The sequence below is a fragment of the Drechmeria coniospora genome, chromosome 02, assembly GCF_001625195.1.
Source record: "Drechmeria coniospora strain ARSEF 6962 chromosome 02, whole genome shotgun sequence".
NCBI classification, from domain to species: domain Eukaryota; kingdom Fungi; phylum Ascomycota; class Sordariomycetes; order Hypocreales; family Ophiocordycipitaceae; genus Drechmeria; species Drechmeria coniospora.
The window spans coordinates 6,109,711-6,124,334 of NC_054390.1; the positions used below are offsets into that span (position 1 = coordinate 6,109,711).

The window sequence follows — 14,624 nt, forward strand, 5'->3', positions numbered from 1 at the left end:
GACGACGACAACAAACAACCACGGTGCGGAGTACGACTCGGGACGGATTTTCCGTCGACGCCCCTGGAAGTCGATGTCTCAGCCAAAGGAATGCTCGCGAGGGAAGACGGGAGCCCGGAGACATGGGCTCGATCCACGCCGTGGCAGCCCAAACGACGCCGGTTTCACATCATCGCGGGGCACTCTCAGCCGGTGTACGATATCAGTTGGTGTGCATGTGCTATAGGTACATGCATGCACACACGCAGTAGCGTCTGGACGCAACATATGCATGTACTTGCATGTGCTTGGTAATACAGCATGTACATGTAGAGAAGAAGTGCGACGGAAAGCCTGGACGACGGTTGGCAACGCCTTGGTCGGATTCGTTTCGTACCGAAATCTACAGCATCGCATGGCATGATGCCGCTGTGGCTGCGAGTGAGATATCCCACCGAGTCTAATGCGTAGCCAGTGCTGGCGTGCGTTGCGTTCACACGACGGTCTTGTTGATCTCATGCATATCTTGTACCTTGTATAAGGTGTAAGTACTTGCACGGGTGCGGTACTTGAATGATGGCGCACGGATGCACCAGGAATCGGTGCTACTGTACATTCGGGGTACTCTGTACTATAGGTAGCACTGATCAGTGATCTTGCTTGAGTCTGAACGGGCCCGCGCCGGCCAACGGGACAGGGATCCTTGGCTCTCTGACCCTGACAGGGTCCTGACGCAGGGAGGAGTCCGGATCCGACATGTCAAGGCCACCAAAGCGGACATGTCGCTTCGTTTGTGACAAGTACGAGTGCTGTACTGCAGATGTCCCGAGTGAATTTCTTGTGCTCCGTAGACTGAACAGTACCCCTAGGTACAAGTACTCGCACGTGGTCCAATCCAACAGAAGTACACGTACTAGATTGTGGTGCTTGGGTACATTCTAGCCGGCGCACTCGCAGCCTTTGCATCGGGTACCTGCTACCAACGGTTATCCAACTGTACCACCATCGATTCCGACGGGAACAACGCTCGGCACACGGCAGACTGACAGCGCGACAGTTTTGCCATCGGCTGACCCCTCCGACGCGTCTCATTTTTCAACGATGTTTTTTCTTGGCTCCTGCGCGTCGCAAGTGCTCCGTCCTCTGCTGTCACATCGGTTGCTTCAAACATACGGTCAAGCATTCCCAGGTCCTGCACGCAGTCCGCAGTAAGCGGCACTGCATACGCGTACATCTCTATCTGCACACGGTGCAATCGTTCTCGTTCTCATGCTCGTGCTCGCATTAAAATGAATAGAATGACATTTCCCTGATCAAGAGCTGTGATGCAAACCTTGTTTGATGACATGGGTCGGCTCTAGCGACTCGCCATCTGAATCCGATCAACAAATAGTGCATTCCATACATTCCAGCGCTCCCGCACGTCAGTGAGGAGCAGCATGTACTCGCTCTCGCACATACTTTCGGTACAGAGTATGCCTACAGGTACATCATACAGGTACGAGCACGAGCAAGTGCATGGGTTGGTACGGCACGATGCCTAATCGACCCCTCCCCTCCCCCCCCCCCGGCCAATCGTGGAACCCTGCAGGTAATCTCTCGAAAGAGCACCACCCCGCTGAAACCCAGCATCACCCTCCCCCACAAGTTGATTCAGTCCACCATGACGGGTTCTCCGAACTACTCGTCCTGCGACCCGTCCTAGGTCCCAGGATACCCGCAGCAAAGGACCAGCCAAGCTCAGGCAGACAAACAAAGTCGACCACCTTCTGCTCGTACTAAAAAGGACGGACTCCATCTCCTCGGGGGGATCCACGCTCGTTCAACATCGGCAGCCCTCGTTCGAGGCCGACATTCTTTCTATCTACCTAGTATTCTGCCTCATGTTCGGTAGGGTGCAAGTACATCTTAATACAATCTCTTCCACCGTCAGTTGACGACAACATCCACGCCACTTGTCCGGGCGACAGCGCATTCATTCACTGCGATTCAGTCATACTAAATAAACAAGTCCCCTTCGCTCCCTTCGCTCCCTTTGCTCCCTTCGCAAATCGAAACGAAAGCCTCGCCGCTTGCTCTCGTCGAGCATTTTTTTTCTTCCAAGAAACCATCCTCAGTCATCGACAACCCGAATCTATCTCTTGGACAAGTCAGGCCGGAAGCATAGGCAAGTCACCTCGTCCACATCGCGAATCGCTTCGCCTGGCTCGACCGAAATCTTGCTTCACGGCCGGTGGGCTCGGCAGCCTCCGGCGCGAGGTCATGGCTCGCACGATCCTCGCCTTGGGCGGCACCGTTGCCGTGCTCGCCACCGCTACAGCCATCTGTCTACAGATTGTCGTCGCCGCACAGATCGAGACTCCGACCCTGAGGATAGCCACCATTGTGGCCGCCTCGCTTCACTTTGCCGTCCTGCTCATGCTCGGATGGCTCTCGGTGCTGCACATCTTGCTTCCCGGCAAAGTACCGTCAAGTCGACGGCTCAGCGTTGCCCTTGGATGCGAGCTCTTCATCTGCACCTTAGCCGCCGCCGGCTCCTGCGTTGCTCTGGCCTGTCTCGGCAGGTCGAAAGAAGATGATGCTGGCGCCGCGGCGCTTACCACCCTCCAAGGCAAGCTCTTTGCCGGCTTGTCAGCCACCCTGGCGCTTGCCTTTGTCTCTCAGCTCTTTTTCATCATCGCCCACTTTCTCTTCTCCCGAAACATTGCCCAAGGAAGGGCGCCGTCGTTGTCGGATGGAGAGGTGCCGCGGATGCCCAGGTTCCACGTCAAATCCATCCGGTACAGCCAGACCAACCCTACGAGCCGAATGCAGGAGATGAGCTCGGTCGAGAAGTTGGGCCCGATCCCGGCCACGAAGCCCATGTCAACGCATGGGTCCATTCACTCCTTCAAGTCGTCCGTCTCGCTGGCCATGCGGCCTAGTTCGTCCAAGGGCAAGCTGCTGGCGACAAGCAAGGGGCGACCGCCTTCGCTCGACTCGACTCCCGGCCGGACGAGCGCCGAGACTTCGTTCGACTCTTGGGATACGTCGTCGGTCGACGTCCACAACCGGCAGGTGGTCCTGGAAATGTCGTCTCCGACGCAAAAGTCATGCAGCCTCGAGACCATCCCGGCCAGCCCATCCGGAAGCCGGAGTCAGAGTCCGGGAAGCGACCCGACGCTGGAGCGGCCTCCGACCCTACGGCGAAGCCGGAGCTACAGCGCGTCGACCATCAGGCAGTTGGAGGAGGCAGGTCTCAACCCCCGAGACTCCATAGACGAACGAAACATCCATCCACTATTTCGCTCCGACTCACCGACGCCACCGCTCGTGGTCACGCCAGGCACCAGCGTCGTGGCTTCGCCCATCGCAGGCCAAGTGATAACGCGGCGGGAAAGCATGCAATCGCTGCATCGCTCGCGCAGCGAAGTGACGCTGTCGGGGCCCAGCCCCTTGAGCCGCCAGACGAGCGTCGAAAGTACCAAGCAGAAGCAGCAAGGCGAGGCCCGAGCGGAAGGGGAGGCTCAACACGGGCGAAAGATGACGCCGCCCATCCCAGAGTGGCTGCTGAGCCCAAGCATGCAGGCGAGCATGGCCGCCTTTACCGGCAGCAAAGAGTCCAGAGGCGACGCAGAGATTGCGTCGTTACGCAGTGAGCTGTACATTACGACGTGACGCCTTTTTTTAATTGCCTGTAACGATATTGGACGTCTTCTTTGTCACTAGTAGCGCGGCAAGCGAAGCACATTGGAACATGTCCAGAGGAGTGGATGGGAACGGAAGCCTGGCATCTGTACATCAAAGGGAGGGGCAACTTTGCCAAAGAATCAGAAAAGTGTGCGATGCCATTATGGCATGAAATACAGTGCATCGAATACTCGGGGTAACCGGAATCTCATCAATGGCCCTGTGACGAAGTGATGGCGGTTGAGTGACGGCATGTGCTGGGAGTTGTTGCTGGGAGTTGTTGCTGGTGAGGAGCCCCGCCGCCGAACCTACTAGGTACCTACCTAGTACTTAGGCATGCATGCACGAGCACGAGAGTACTAGGTGCATAGTAGTAAATGATGCCAGTGGTAGGAACAGGTGTTTCCACTACCTGAGGTTGCTGAACTATTTGTACGGTGTACAGTACAGGTCAGGTAGTACTGTCGAGCTAGCTGGTGTACGGAGTATTGGAGGTTCCAACAACCGAACCATTCGGCCTACCTGCAGCACTAACTCTCCAGGTACGTCGTCCAAACGCAGGCCTGACGCCCCTGGAGTGCACGAGTCGGCACATGCGATCCAAAATGTACTGGCGCTGGTCGAGATCTTCTGCAGCTCTACCGCGGAAAGCTGGATGAGGACCCCTACCTACTATTCGTATTGAACTCGTAGGCAGCCGACGGGGCCGATTCAGTACGGTCGATGGCCAGGCCGGGTCGTGAGAATGATGCAAGGACGAAGCATGGGTTCTGAATACCACAGAGCTGATTAGGTACCTACTAGGTACTCCGTACAGTGCAGTACTCATGCAAGTGCTTGTAGTACCACATACATACTAAGTTCTCCGTACCTAGTACCTAGTATTAGTTCTTAGTACCTAGGTGTACTAGCGAGGTACCTAGCGGCACGGAGAACAAGTGTACAGGTTAGTAAGTACTTGCCCAAGTGCTGTACGGAGAGTTACTTGCAGGTACTATCACTACAGTAGGGAGCTGCTGGTGGCAAAATATCAAGGTACTAGGTTAGTGCTAGGCAGGTATTCAGGTACAGTACGGTGGTACTCTGTACATTGCACTTGGCTTTGGTAGGTACATTGGTGGTTATGGCGAGACTAGAGAACCGGACCCCACCCCAGAGCCTGACTTGACGACCTTGTGTTCGTACTCCGTCCCACGCAAAGAAGTTCTGCCTTAACATCCATCTGGCTCGAGAACATAACTCGTCCTCATTTACCTCCGCCGTCGTTGCGACCTGCTTCCTTCAGTGCCACCACTATCGATCCCGACGCGCCCGGAGCAAACGCCCTTCTTCCTACCACGGCAGTCCTTCCGCTGTCCCAACCTCCGCCACCATGAAGGTCACTTTCAGGGTACGTCGCGATCTTTACTGCGCTGCCTCGGTTGCCCCCATGCCCGACGGCCGCCTGTCATTCGTGGCTGCGGGCTGCGCTTTCTGTGCCACGGCTGATTTGTCTTCCGTTGAAGGATCTGAAGCAGCAAAAGTTCACCCTCGAGGTCGAGCCCACTGACCTGGTATGTCCCCCCCCCCCCCCCCCCTCCCTACTCCGCTCAACTCGGCTATAAGGCGAGCCATGCAGTTGCTTACGATCCGACATAGGTCTTCGCCGTCAAGGAAAAGATCGCGGGTGAGAGGGGATGGGATGCAAAGCACCAAAAGCTCATCTACTCCGGTAAGCCGATTCGCCACATGGAGTAGACGTACACATCGGCCGCTGACGGAGCGAACAGGCAAAATTCTCAAGGATGACGAGACAGTCGCTTCATACAACATCGAGGAGAAGGGCTTCGTTGTTTGCATGGTGAACAAGGTATCACCGCAAGATGTCCCTCCCGACATCGTTGCCGCATGCTAATACGATACCCCTCAGCCCAAAGAGAAGCCTGCTGCTCCAGCTCCCGCCGTCGAATCGTCGGCTGCTCCTCCTCCAGCCACCCCTGCTCAACCTGTCGCCAGCACGCCTGCCGCTCCTGCCGCTCCTTCTCATTCCACATCTACTCATGCCGCTGCGCCTGCCACGCCGACCCCTCAACGGGCGGCCGATGAACCCTCGGCTGGCGATTCGACCGGCTTGGCCATGGGTGCGGAGCGTGCCGAGGCCATCGCCAACATGGAAGCGATGGGGTTCGAGAGGAGCCAGATCGAAGCAGCCATGCGCGCTGCCTTTAACAACCCTGATCGTGCAGTTGAGTACCTGTTGACCGTACGCCGCCGCACGCACTACCGTTCGTTGACCTCGGCTGGACTGACGCACGCTCAAAGGGAATCCCAGACAACGTCCAACAGGAGCAGCAGCAACGACATGCCGCACCTGTTCACCCTCTCGCCTCGTCTACGAACACTGCTCCGGCTCAAGGTGACGAAGATGATGGAGGCGTGAACCTGTTTGATCTGGCAGCCCAGCAAGGTGGCACCGGGGCTTCCCGAAGCGGGGGTAATGCCGCCGCCGCCGCCGCCGCCGCCGCCGCCGCTTCGCAGGGTGGTGATCTCGGAAACCTGGATTTTCTCCGCCACAATGCTCAGTTTCAGCAGCTCCGTCAGGTCGTCCAGCAGCAGCCCCAAATGTTGGAGCCTATCCTCCAGCAGCTCGGCGCGGGCAACCCCCAGCTGGCGCAACTTATCGCTTCCAACCCGGACCAGTTCCTTCAGCTGCTTGGGGAGAATGCCGACGACGACGTGCCTCTCCCCCCGGGTGCACAGGCAATCTCCGTGACCGAGGAAGAACGCGATGCTATCGAGAGGGTACGTTTCGCATCTATCATGTCCGATATCCAAGCTGACCGCATGCGTCTCCAAGTTGGTTCGCCTGGGTTTCGGTCGTGACCAAGCTATTCAGGCGTACTTTGCCTGCGACAAGAATGAAGAGCTTGCCGCCAACTTCCTATTCGAACAGCCCGAAGATGACGATCCTCCCACCAACTAAGTTTACTGGACGAGGTGATGCCCGCAGGTGAAGTGGAGGCGAACCCACGATGCTCCTGGGCTCGCGAATCATCTCTCCCGGGGCGATGGCAATTCCTGTGGGTTGAGATGCGGCACCGGGAGATTAGGTATCGCTACCAAGAGAATGGCAGTGCAGGCACTAATAGTATCGGGGCCGCGATGTCGTCATTGTTGGATTGACTGCTGTTTTGAAAGGTTGCGGTGGCGGTTGATCACTGCATGGGACATTGTGCGGTCGAACCACTGCACTTGAACAACAGGATCAGGATCGGCAAGAGAATCAAACTGTAATCCTTGTTTGCTGAGAGGATAGGAGATCGGTCATGTCGCCTCGACGCACGACGCACGGCAACGGTTTTGGCACGAAATGAATATTCTTCCGAGGCAAGGCTAGGATTCTGATCACCATGGCTACTTGCTATGAATAAAAAAAGATCCAAATTGGGTATCATAAAATCCCGCGGCGCCTGTTGAAGCCTTGTGAGTTGTGTGTGCTCTTCTGTTAATCTTGCCACCATCGCCGCGCGTGCTTCCATCTCTCTCAACTGTCCCGCATGATGGGTTCGCCGTTCAATCCGTAAGAAATTGCCTGCTTGCCTTTGTTCTTTCCCCGCTTCTTCTTGCCGCCGTTTTCATCGTCGTCTGCGAATAGTTCGTCACGTTTCTTGCGCATAATCTCGGCCTGCTCGTCGACCACGCGTTGCCTCTCTGCCTCGTACCCCTCCTGGATCTTGCGCTGCTCCGCCTCAATCGTCTCGACAGACTCGTACTCTGCCCCGGTGAACGCTCGGTATTCCTCAATGTCCATCTTGATCGTCTTCTCCCCGATCAGGGCCGCGTCGATGCGCGCCGGATTGTGGCGCTCCTCGCGGTTGAATTTGAGTTTGATGTGCCGTCGCTGCTTGCCTGGAAACATCCTGGAGATCATCTCAAACTCCGTGCCGAACATTCTAAGCCCGCGGTAAAAGAGCTCTGTTTCTGCATCATTCCAGATATTTGGGCCCTTGAGCTTTGATGTGTTCATGAAAGAACTGCTCGTGATCAACCTTGTGAAGTCGTTCTCCTCAATCGTCTCCATGTCCTCTCCTGCATGCGCCGCGGCTGCCCGAGCATGTCGGTCCATAACCAGCGAGCTTTGGTCAACCACAATCTGCCCATCAACGATGCGGAACTGGGGGCCAGATGTGGCAGCCGGGGCCGGCGTGGAGGAGCTGCCGGGGGTACCGCTCTTCTTTAGCCTGTTGTCCGGAATGGGAGATGCTGAGCCAGAGTCCACGCCTTCCATCAGCTCCCCATCCTTACCAACCTTTGACTTTAACCGAGCGAGCCGTTCACGATCCCGCAACTCGTCGTGACGACTAAACTTTTTGCCGATTCGAAGATCTTTTGTGAGGTCAGCCATGCGGAGCTGCTGTAGGTCCACCGTCTGCTCTTCGGCGTCTTCGGGAGTAAGGGAGCGAGCTTTTCTCGTCCTTGGCTTCGCATCGGATGGGTCACCAGCTGACGATGTACCAGTGGATGTACTGGCCTTGCGTTTCTGTGGTTGAACACCCAGTGCAGTACCATCACGGCCCTGCTGGGGGGCGTTTCGCTTCCGTTTCTTCGGTCTCGCACCGTCATCCTCTTCGCCATTGTGTTCCTCTGCCCTTTTTTTAGACGAACTTGTTGTCCCAGGCGGTTTCTTGCTTGGCGCGGACGCCGGTGGACCTGCTGGGGTGGACGGTGCTGGGACGGCTGCCTGGGCAACGGCAGCAAGGCCAGGTGCTTGGTGAAGACTTGTGTCGGAACTAGATCTAAGACTTGGCTGTTGGACTTGTCGGGTTTGTGAGTCGCCGTTGACTGACGCGGAGGTTGCTTTGACTAGATCCGGTCGGGAGGCCGGTTCTCCAGCAACGGTCTTGAGTCGTAATGGCCCATCAGCATCATTTGATATATTTTCGCCTATGTCGGCGGTAGAAGTTGTCGTCTCCTGAAAATCTTCATTGATTGTGGTTGATCCGCGACGGGACGATGAGCTTCTTTGCAAAGGCGGATCATCCAATACGCCTGGCTTGGATTGATCAACAATCCTTGGTTGATATGTCAGTTCCCCAATAACAGAATGAGACTCTGAAGGAGAAATATCAACACCGGGGGGGTTGTTGTCAAGCCCATCTGTTGCATCGCTCGATGGAGTGTCGATCCGCGTTTCGATCAAAGGTTGGTTCTCGACCGGTTTCGGCGCTGCCGCTGCGGCAGATCTTGTTCGAGCCGTGGGGACTTTCGGCTTAAAGGCGAAACCGCCTTTCTTTTTGAACATGGAGCTCATGGCGAAAAGGAATCGACTCTATCAGCCAGTCGGCTCATGCATCATAATACAAATCCGAGGACTAAACGGAAGGGCCGTCGACATAGGGAGGTAGGTTACAGAAGTTTGCCAGGATTGGATGCTGATTGCACAGTACTTTGAAACCTGCGATGGCGGGCGAATGCCCCACAAAGCGAGGTTTAGCCGACCGATTAAATTGGGCCGAATCAGGGATAGCGCAAGTCTAGGGAGTCCTTGGCTGGCCAGGCCGTGCTTTGATTTGCGAGGCAACTTCGAAATTTCAACACCTAGATCTCCTCCTTGCACCGTCTCACCATCACGCAATCCCTAGCCGTCCGACGGATGACAGTCTGTGCAACTAGCTTCGGGACGAGACGTGCCTTTAAGGCCTTTGGACTGTCAAGCTCTCGCCCTGCAACTCGCGACCATCGCGTGGAAGCTTCGCTGGACGCGCTTCGCTGGCTGTCTGATGCCTCTTGCAACGTCTCCCACTGCCTCGACTTGTCCATCCACGCTTGGCAGGATGGAGGACAGGAAGAGACCTGCCATCGGCAGCACTGACGATCTGGCACCTCCCAGCAAGAGAGTGGCCGTCAACGGTGCCAAGGTCAAAGACGACTCTTCCGAAATGAAGGAGGAAGGTTGGATCGAGGTACGTGCCTCTGTCCATGTTTGGCGACACTATCGGCATCCAAACACATCAGTTGGCTATTTTCAATATCCATCCACAGTCATAGATGCACTTTTTCTTCACAACATTGTCTCCAGCCTCGCTGAGACGCCATTGTCGGATGTTGATGCTCACCAGACTAGTGATGGTGCATTTTGCTCAACGGCCGCAGCTTCCGGCTCCTCGCTCGTCCCGTCCCACGCGCCCATGTCCACTTCCTCATATTACGCTCCGTCTTCCTGCTGTTCTCGATGTCCCGTTCACTTTCATCGTCCTTGACGAATGCCCGGTGCTGACTACGGATGTTAGGCGTATTCCAAAGGCGCCATATATCGCCAGATGCAGGAGTATAGTCGCAAGGCAGCTACTGCGGAATCGCGTTTAGAAGAGCTCCATAAACGTTGTGTGCATCACGATGATCACTTAAGGGTCATTGATGCATGGTGGCGCCAGGTGAGCCCACAGCGCTACCTGCACTGCGAACCGCTTGCTGACAAGAAGCGTAGTTGATGGAGGAGTTGGAACTCTTGGCAGACTCGGAAATATCGGCCACGACGGCTGCCACTGGTGGGTACAGATTTCAATATACAGTTCGTCACAGCTGACCCTTTGCGACAGGACCGCCGTATCTCAGTGGTGTCAGTTTCAAGGATCTGCATGAGTTCCAAGATCACATTCACGAAAGGGCAAAGACGATCAAGACCAAGGCCGAGTCTCTTCTCGGACGCCTAGCCGCCCAGCGCGGTCAGCTCAGTCCCGACGCAGCTGCATTAGAAGGCAAAGTAACCACTCTACTGGCTGCGCAGAAGGACTACCTTCTCAAACTGGATCGCTTGAACGTTGAAAAGGAAAATCTTTCCGAGGAGCTCAATGCCGCCACCCTCCGATACTTCAAGGCCGAGAAGAAGCTGGACCGTGCCAAGAGCGCTCAGGTGCAGAAATTGGAGCAGAAGGCATTTGCCAATGCCACGCGACCACCCGCTGCATCTAGCGAAGGCATCGTCGAGGCTGCCGATGCCAATGGGAATACCGACGATCTGCTGCTGAAATTCGACGAAGCGACGGCTGCTGCGGCAAAGCAAAAGGAGCAGCTGGACGGAATCCTATCCGAGGTGAAGACACTGCAAGACGAAAACTTATCTCTCAAGGCTCGCCGGGAGCTGTGGACGGACGAGGATTTTGTTCGCTCCGATGTGTTCAAACAATTCAAGGGCCAAAACGAAGATCTCATCAAGCGAATAAACAATCTGGAGGCGACAAACAAGCAGTTGCGAGAAGAAGCAGAAAAGCTGCAGGCCGAGCGGTCTGCGTTCAAGGCCCAGTTGGAGGCGGATGCGAACCAAGTCACGCAGGAACTGGAGGCTGACATCGTTGCGAGAGATCAAGACCTTGCCCGGGTCCGATCGACCCGAGACGAAATTTTGGCCGACAACTCTCAGCGGAAAGCGAGCATGGAGCAAGACAAGACGGCTTTGGATCATATTCGAGATCTTGTCAATGCCAAGGATGATCGTATCGTCGCCCTCGAATCCGAAATTGTGCGACTGAAGCCGGTCGAGGACAAGGATATGGCTTCGCCAGAAGCCCCTGAGATGTCGGAGGAAGAACTTCGACAAAAGTACAAGAAACTGCTCAAGGATTTCCAATCTATCAACGAGCAATTGCCATCTATCGAGAAATCTTACAAGAGGATGAAGGACATGGCTCAGATAAAGATTATGGATTTTGCTGCCCTGGAAGAGAAGGTCGCGCTTCTGATTGCTGAAAAGGGCAAAGCCGACCAGAAGTATTTTGCTGCCCGAAAGGATGCCGACACGCGAAACAACGAGATTCGATCGTTGAGACATCAGAACAGCAAGAGCTCGGAGATTATTGCGCAACTCAAGGCGCTGGAGGTGCAGAACCGGACACTGCTCGTCAATTTAGAGAAGCAGTTGTCGGACCTGAAGCAAGCCAACTCTGTGCTTGCCCTGGAGAACAAAAAGCTGGACATCGCAGCAACGGAAGCCGCGAGACGGGCCGACTCTCTGACTCGTCAGATTGAAGATCTCTCCAACTTGGTGAAGTCCCGAGACGCAGCATCTGCGGTTGTGAGGGAGCGAAACACGATGCAGGAGGCCGAGGTTGAGAAGCTCAGGGTCCGGGTCGAGCACGCGCAGAAGGATCGAGACAATTGGAGAAACAAGGCGTTAAGCAATTCATCGGAAGAAGAAGAGATGCTACGGGTGAGCCGACCAAGTTTCTGCCCGTCCGTTGCGATGGGGGCTAACGAACCGGATGCAGACTTTTGCGTTGTGCACGATTTGCCGCAACAACTTCAAGAACACGGCTCTGAAGACGTGTGGACACCTCTTTTGCAACAAATGTGTGGAGGATCGCATCAGCAACCGGATGCGCAAGTGTCCGACCTGCTCGCGCGCATTCGACAAGATGGACGTCATGCCTGTTCATCACTAATACCTCTTGCACAACAATGCTTCAACGTTCTGCTTGGCTATTGACGAGCTTTTCCAGCTCTCGGTGATATTTTTGAAAGCTAGCTGATGATACAAATGGGAGCGTTTGTCACGATGGACGGACGTGCTGCGTGGAATAGACATGAATATCGGCGTCTCGCAAGCCGGGACATGGTTATCTGTGCGCCAGTCCGACTTCACCATGCGGGCGTTGTACTTATAGGAGCCGGGGGTGGTATCGAAGTCTGACTTGACAACGTGTAAATGCTACAAAGGGTCATTGCGAGCCGCGATTTTTCGAGGCAAGGGGACACGACGGCGTTTGGGTGGTTGGATAACGGAGAGGACTCTTCAGCGGCGACGGCTTGACATTTGCGCCGGGTATGGTATGCCGACACTTGATTCGGGTGCGTTTTCTGCACCAGCACTATTGAATTGAACCGCCAACTACTCTTTGTTCATCTGCGACGTGTCGAGCCAAACCCTGTACTCTCGTGACGAGTGCCGCTGGCGCTTGGCCCGGATGACGACGGGATCTGTCTGCTTCCCCAGCCGTTCCCGCCGTAGTCGGTGCGTTCCCTGCCGTTGTCCCGGCTTCTGTTCCCAGCCATGTAACCGGCGGCAGCACCGCCTGCCAAGCCGGTCCAGAAGCCCGGAGTCCAACGAGACTGCCCAGCAGAATAGGGCTTCGAGTAGGGCGGAGGGGGGTCACCGTCGTCGTCGCCGCCGCCGCCCCAGCCCCCTCCACCACCCCAGCCTCCTCCGTATCTTCGGTTGACGCGTCTCGGCGCATGATTGTTTGCGTAGCAGGCAGAGTATATGATCCAGCCGAGGACGGCAACGAAGATGGCGACAAAAAGCCAGGCCGACAAATCGGTGCCGCCTTCCCCGTCGCTAAAGAGCCCGCCGTGCGGATTGGCAATGTGAGGGTAGCTGGCCTCCCCCCTTTCGGTCAGGAGAAGCCTGTACTCGACACCGCAGCTCCCCTTCAGAACGTAAGGGTCGTTCGGCGACGAGTATCCTTCGCATACAACGTCGGTGCTGCCGAGCTTGAGCTCGACGGGAAGATTGGCGGTACAACTCCACTCGATGTCCTCGCTGCCGTAGGAGGAGCCCTGGTTGGTGCAACGCATGACATCGATGTCGTAGAGGGCACATATGTCCTTTTGGGATATGCATTTTAGCTGGGGGACGGCGGAGAGGCGACGGTGCGTGGTCTGGGCCCCATGACCACGCAGGGTGAGGGACTGGACTTCGGAGAGGAGAATTGCATTTTTAGAGCGGGCGGCGGCGAGAAAGGGGAGGGTGAGAGAGAAGACAAGGGGAACGATGTCGCCGCGCATGCTGCGCTGCGTCGGCGGGGTGTTGCTGGAGATGTCGAGGATCGATGGCACTCGGGTGGCCTAGGCAGCAGGAGGGTAGAGGAGGGTGATCACTCCCCGTAGATGCAGGGGAACTCGGAGAATTAGCTATGGGGCATGTCAAGAGGCCCGCTGATGGATGCGACTGCAAGAGTAGTGCGTGGTTGAGGACACGATGTCCAAGGCAACATTCAGCCGGAGACGTTGGAGACGTTGAGGTTACATTCAACTATTTTTATCCGATTATCGGATGGTTCCGATACGGAGCCTGCTGTTGGGGCCTGCTGTGGGACTTGGCACATGATTGGTGATTGGTGTGGCTGACGCGCGTTTCTGTGGCGGAATTCCGCCTCCGAGGCTGGAACCAGTTCGATTGCTCTGGAAGGGTGTGGAAGGTGGTTCGCCTGGAGCTCGACGAAGCGGTATGATGCATTGTAGGACGTTTTCCGAAATAGTCATGATGGGACCAGAAATCCTCCACGCAAAATTTCGCACCTGCTGTGCTCGTGCTCATAGTGAGCGGGCTACGAAACCAAGGAAGCAACGACACCGGAACGTCCCAGGGCATATAATGAAATATAGAGATATGCAACGCATCACGCATGTGCAGCACACAATAGTAGATTTCACCAACCAAAATGCCCAGCGTACGTACATGAGTGAGGTGCATGGCGTATTTGAAAGCACGAGGACTGCATCGTCTGGTCTGGTTGATAGGAAGGTTTGAATAGACATGCGAGCGGAGAAATATAGACTCCAAGTACAGTACGTTTGACAGTACAAGCGCGGCTAGGTGTATTTAAACTGCATCATGTACGGAGTACGGAGTACATGTATGTTATTAGTACTCCTTGCCAGCGAACTACAGTACTAAGGGTGTGGAAGTTGGGGATGTACAGGGTATCGGGCAATTACAGAGTACTATTGAATGGAGATTCACTACTAGTGCAGCAAACTGTAGGTGGAGGTGCGCAACTCCAGCCAAGGTGTGGACAGAGGATCTCCGGCGGGATTCAGCTTCTGGTGGAGAGCAGGTACCCGAGAAAAATAACCCGACACCCTTCCATTGCACAAGTCTGAGGCTGCGACGGTAGGATGACGCTTGGATGGTGCTTGGATGACGCCCGCTTGGGGGGGAGGGTTCGCGGCCAATGCAGCGAAGAGCAGCTGGATTGCACCCATTGCTGCCTGGTCGCATG

The 14,624-nt window shown here is 55.7% G+C and overlaps 5 protein-coding genes across 5 annotated transcripts; 3 read left to right on the forward strand and 2 right to left on the reverse strand.

Moving 5' to 3' along the window:
• Nucleotides 1-2,241: 2,241 nt before the first annotated feature.
• On the forward strand, nt 2,242-3,636 carry DCS_04780 (uncharacterized protein; the record flags this gene model as incomplete). The annotated part of the gene is made up of 1 exon (XM_040802086.1): nt 2,242-3,636. One exon carries the CDS (start codon nt 2,242-2,244, stop codon nt 3,634-3,636), a length of 1,395 nt encoding a protein of 464 aa, XP_040657119.1.
• Nucleotides 3,637-5,020: 1,384 nt separating this feature from the next.
• Nucleotides 5,021-6,610, forward strand: DCS_04781 (UV excision repair protein; the record flags this gene model as incomplete). The annotated part of the gene is made up of 7 exons (XM_040802087.1): nt 5,021-5,038; nt 5,154-5,201; nt 5,287-5,359; nt 5,418-5,497; nt 5,558-5,890; nt 5,950-6,429; nt 6,485-6,610. 7 exons carry the CDS (start codon nt 5,021-5,023, stop codon nt 6,608-6,610), a joined length of 1,158 nt encoding a protein of 385 aa, XP_040657120.1.
• Nucleotides 6,611-7,171: 561 nt separating this feature from the next.
• On the reverse strand, nt 7,172-8,938 carry DCS_04782 (uncharacterized protein; the record flags this gene model as incomplete). The annotated part of the gene is made up of 1 exon (XM_040802088.1): nt 7,172-8,938. One exon carries the CDS (start codon nt 8,936-8,938, stop codon nt 7,172-7,174), a length of 1,767 nt encoding a protein of 588 aa, XP_040657121.1.
• Nucleotides 8,939-9,461: 523 nt separating this feature from the next.
• On the forward strand, nt 9,462-12,109 carry DCS_04783 (RING-12 protein; the record flags this gene model as incomplete). Its single annotated transcript, XM_040802089.1, has 3 exons — nt 9,462-9,590; nt 9,918-10,061; nt 10,349-12,109. 3 exons carry the CDS (start codon nt 9,462-9,464, stop codon nt 12,107-12,109), a joined length of 2,034 nt encoding a protein of 677 aa, XP_040657122.1.
• Nucleotides 12,110-12,522: 413 nt separating this feature from the next.
• DCS_04784 (DUF1183 domain protein) lies at nt 12,523-14,095 on the reverse strand (the record flags this gene model as incomplete). The annotated part of the gene is made up of 2 exons (XM_040802090.1): nt 12,523-13,467; nt 14,081-14,095. The coding sequence occupies 2 exons, from the start codon at nt 14,093-14,095 to the stop codon at nt 12,523-12,525; spliced, it is 960 nt and encodes a 319-aa protein (XP_040657123.1).
• Between the last annotated feature and the right edge of the window lie 529 nt (nt 14,096-14,624).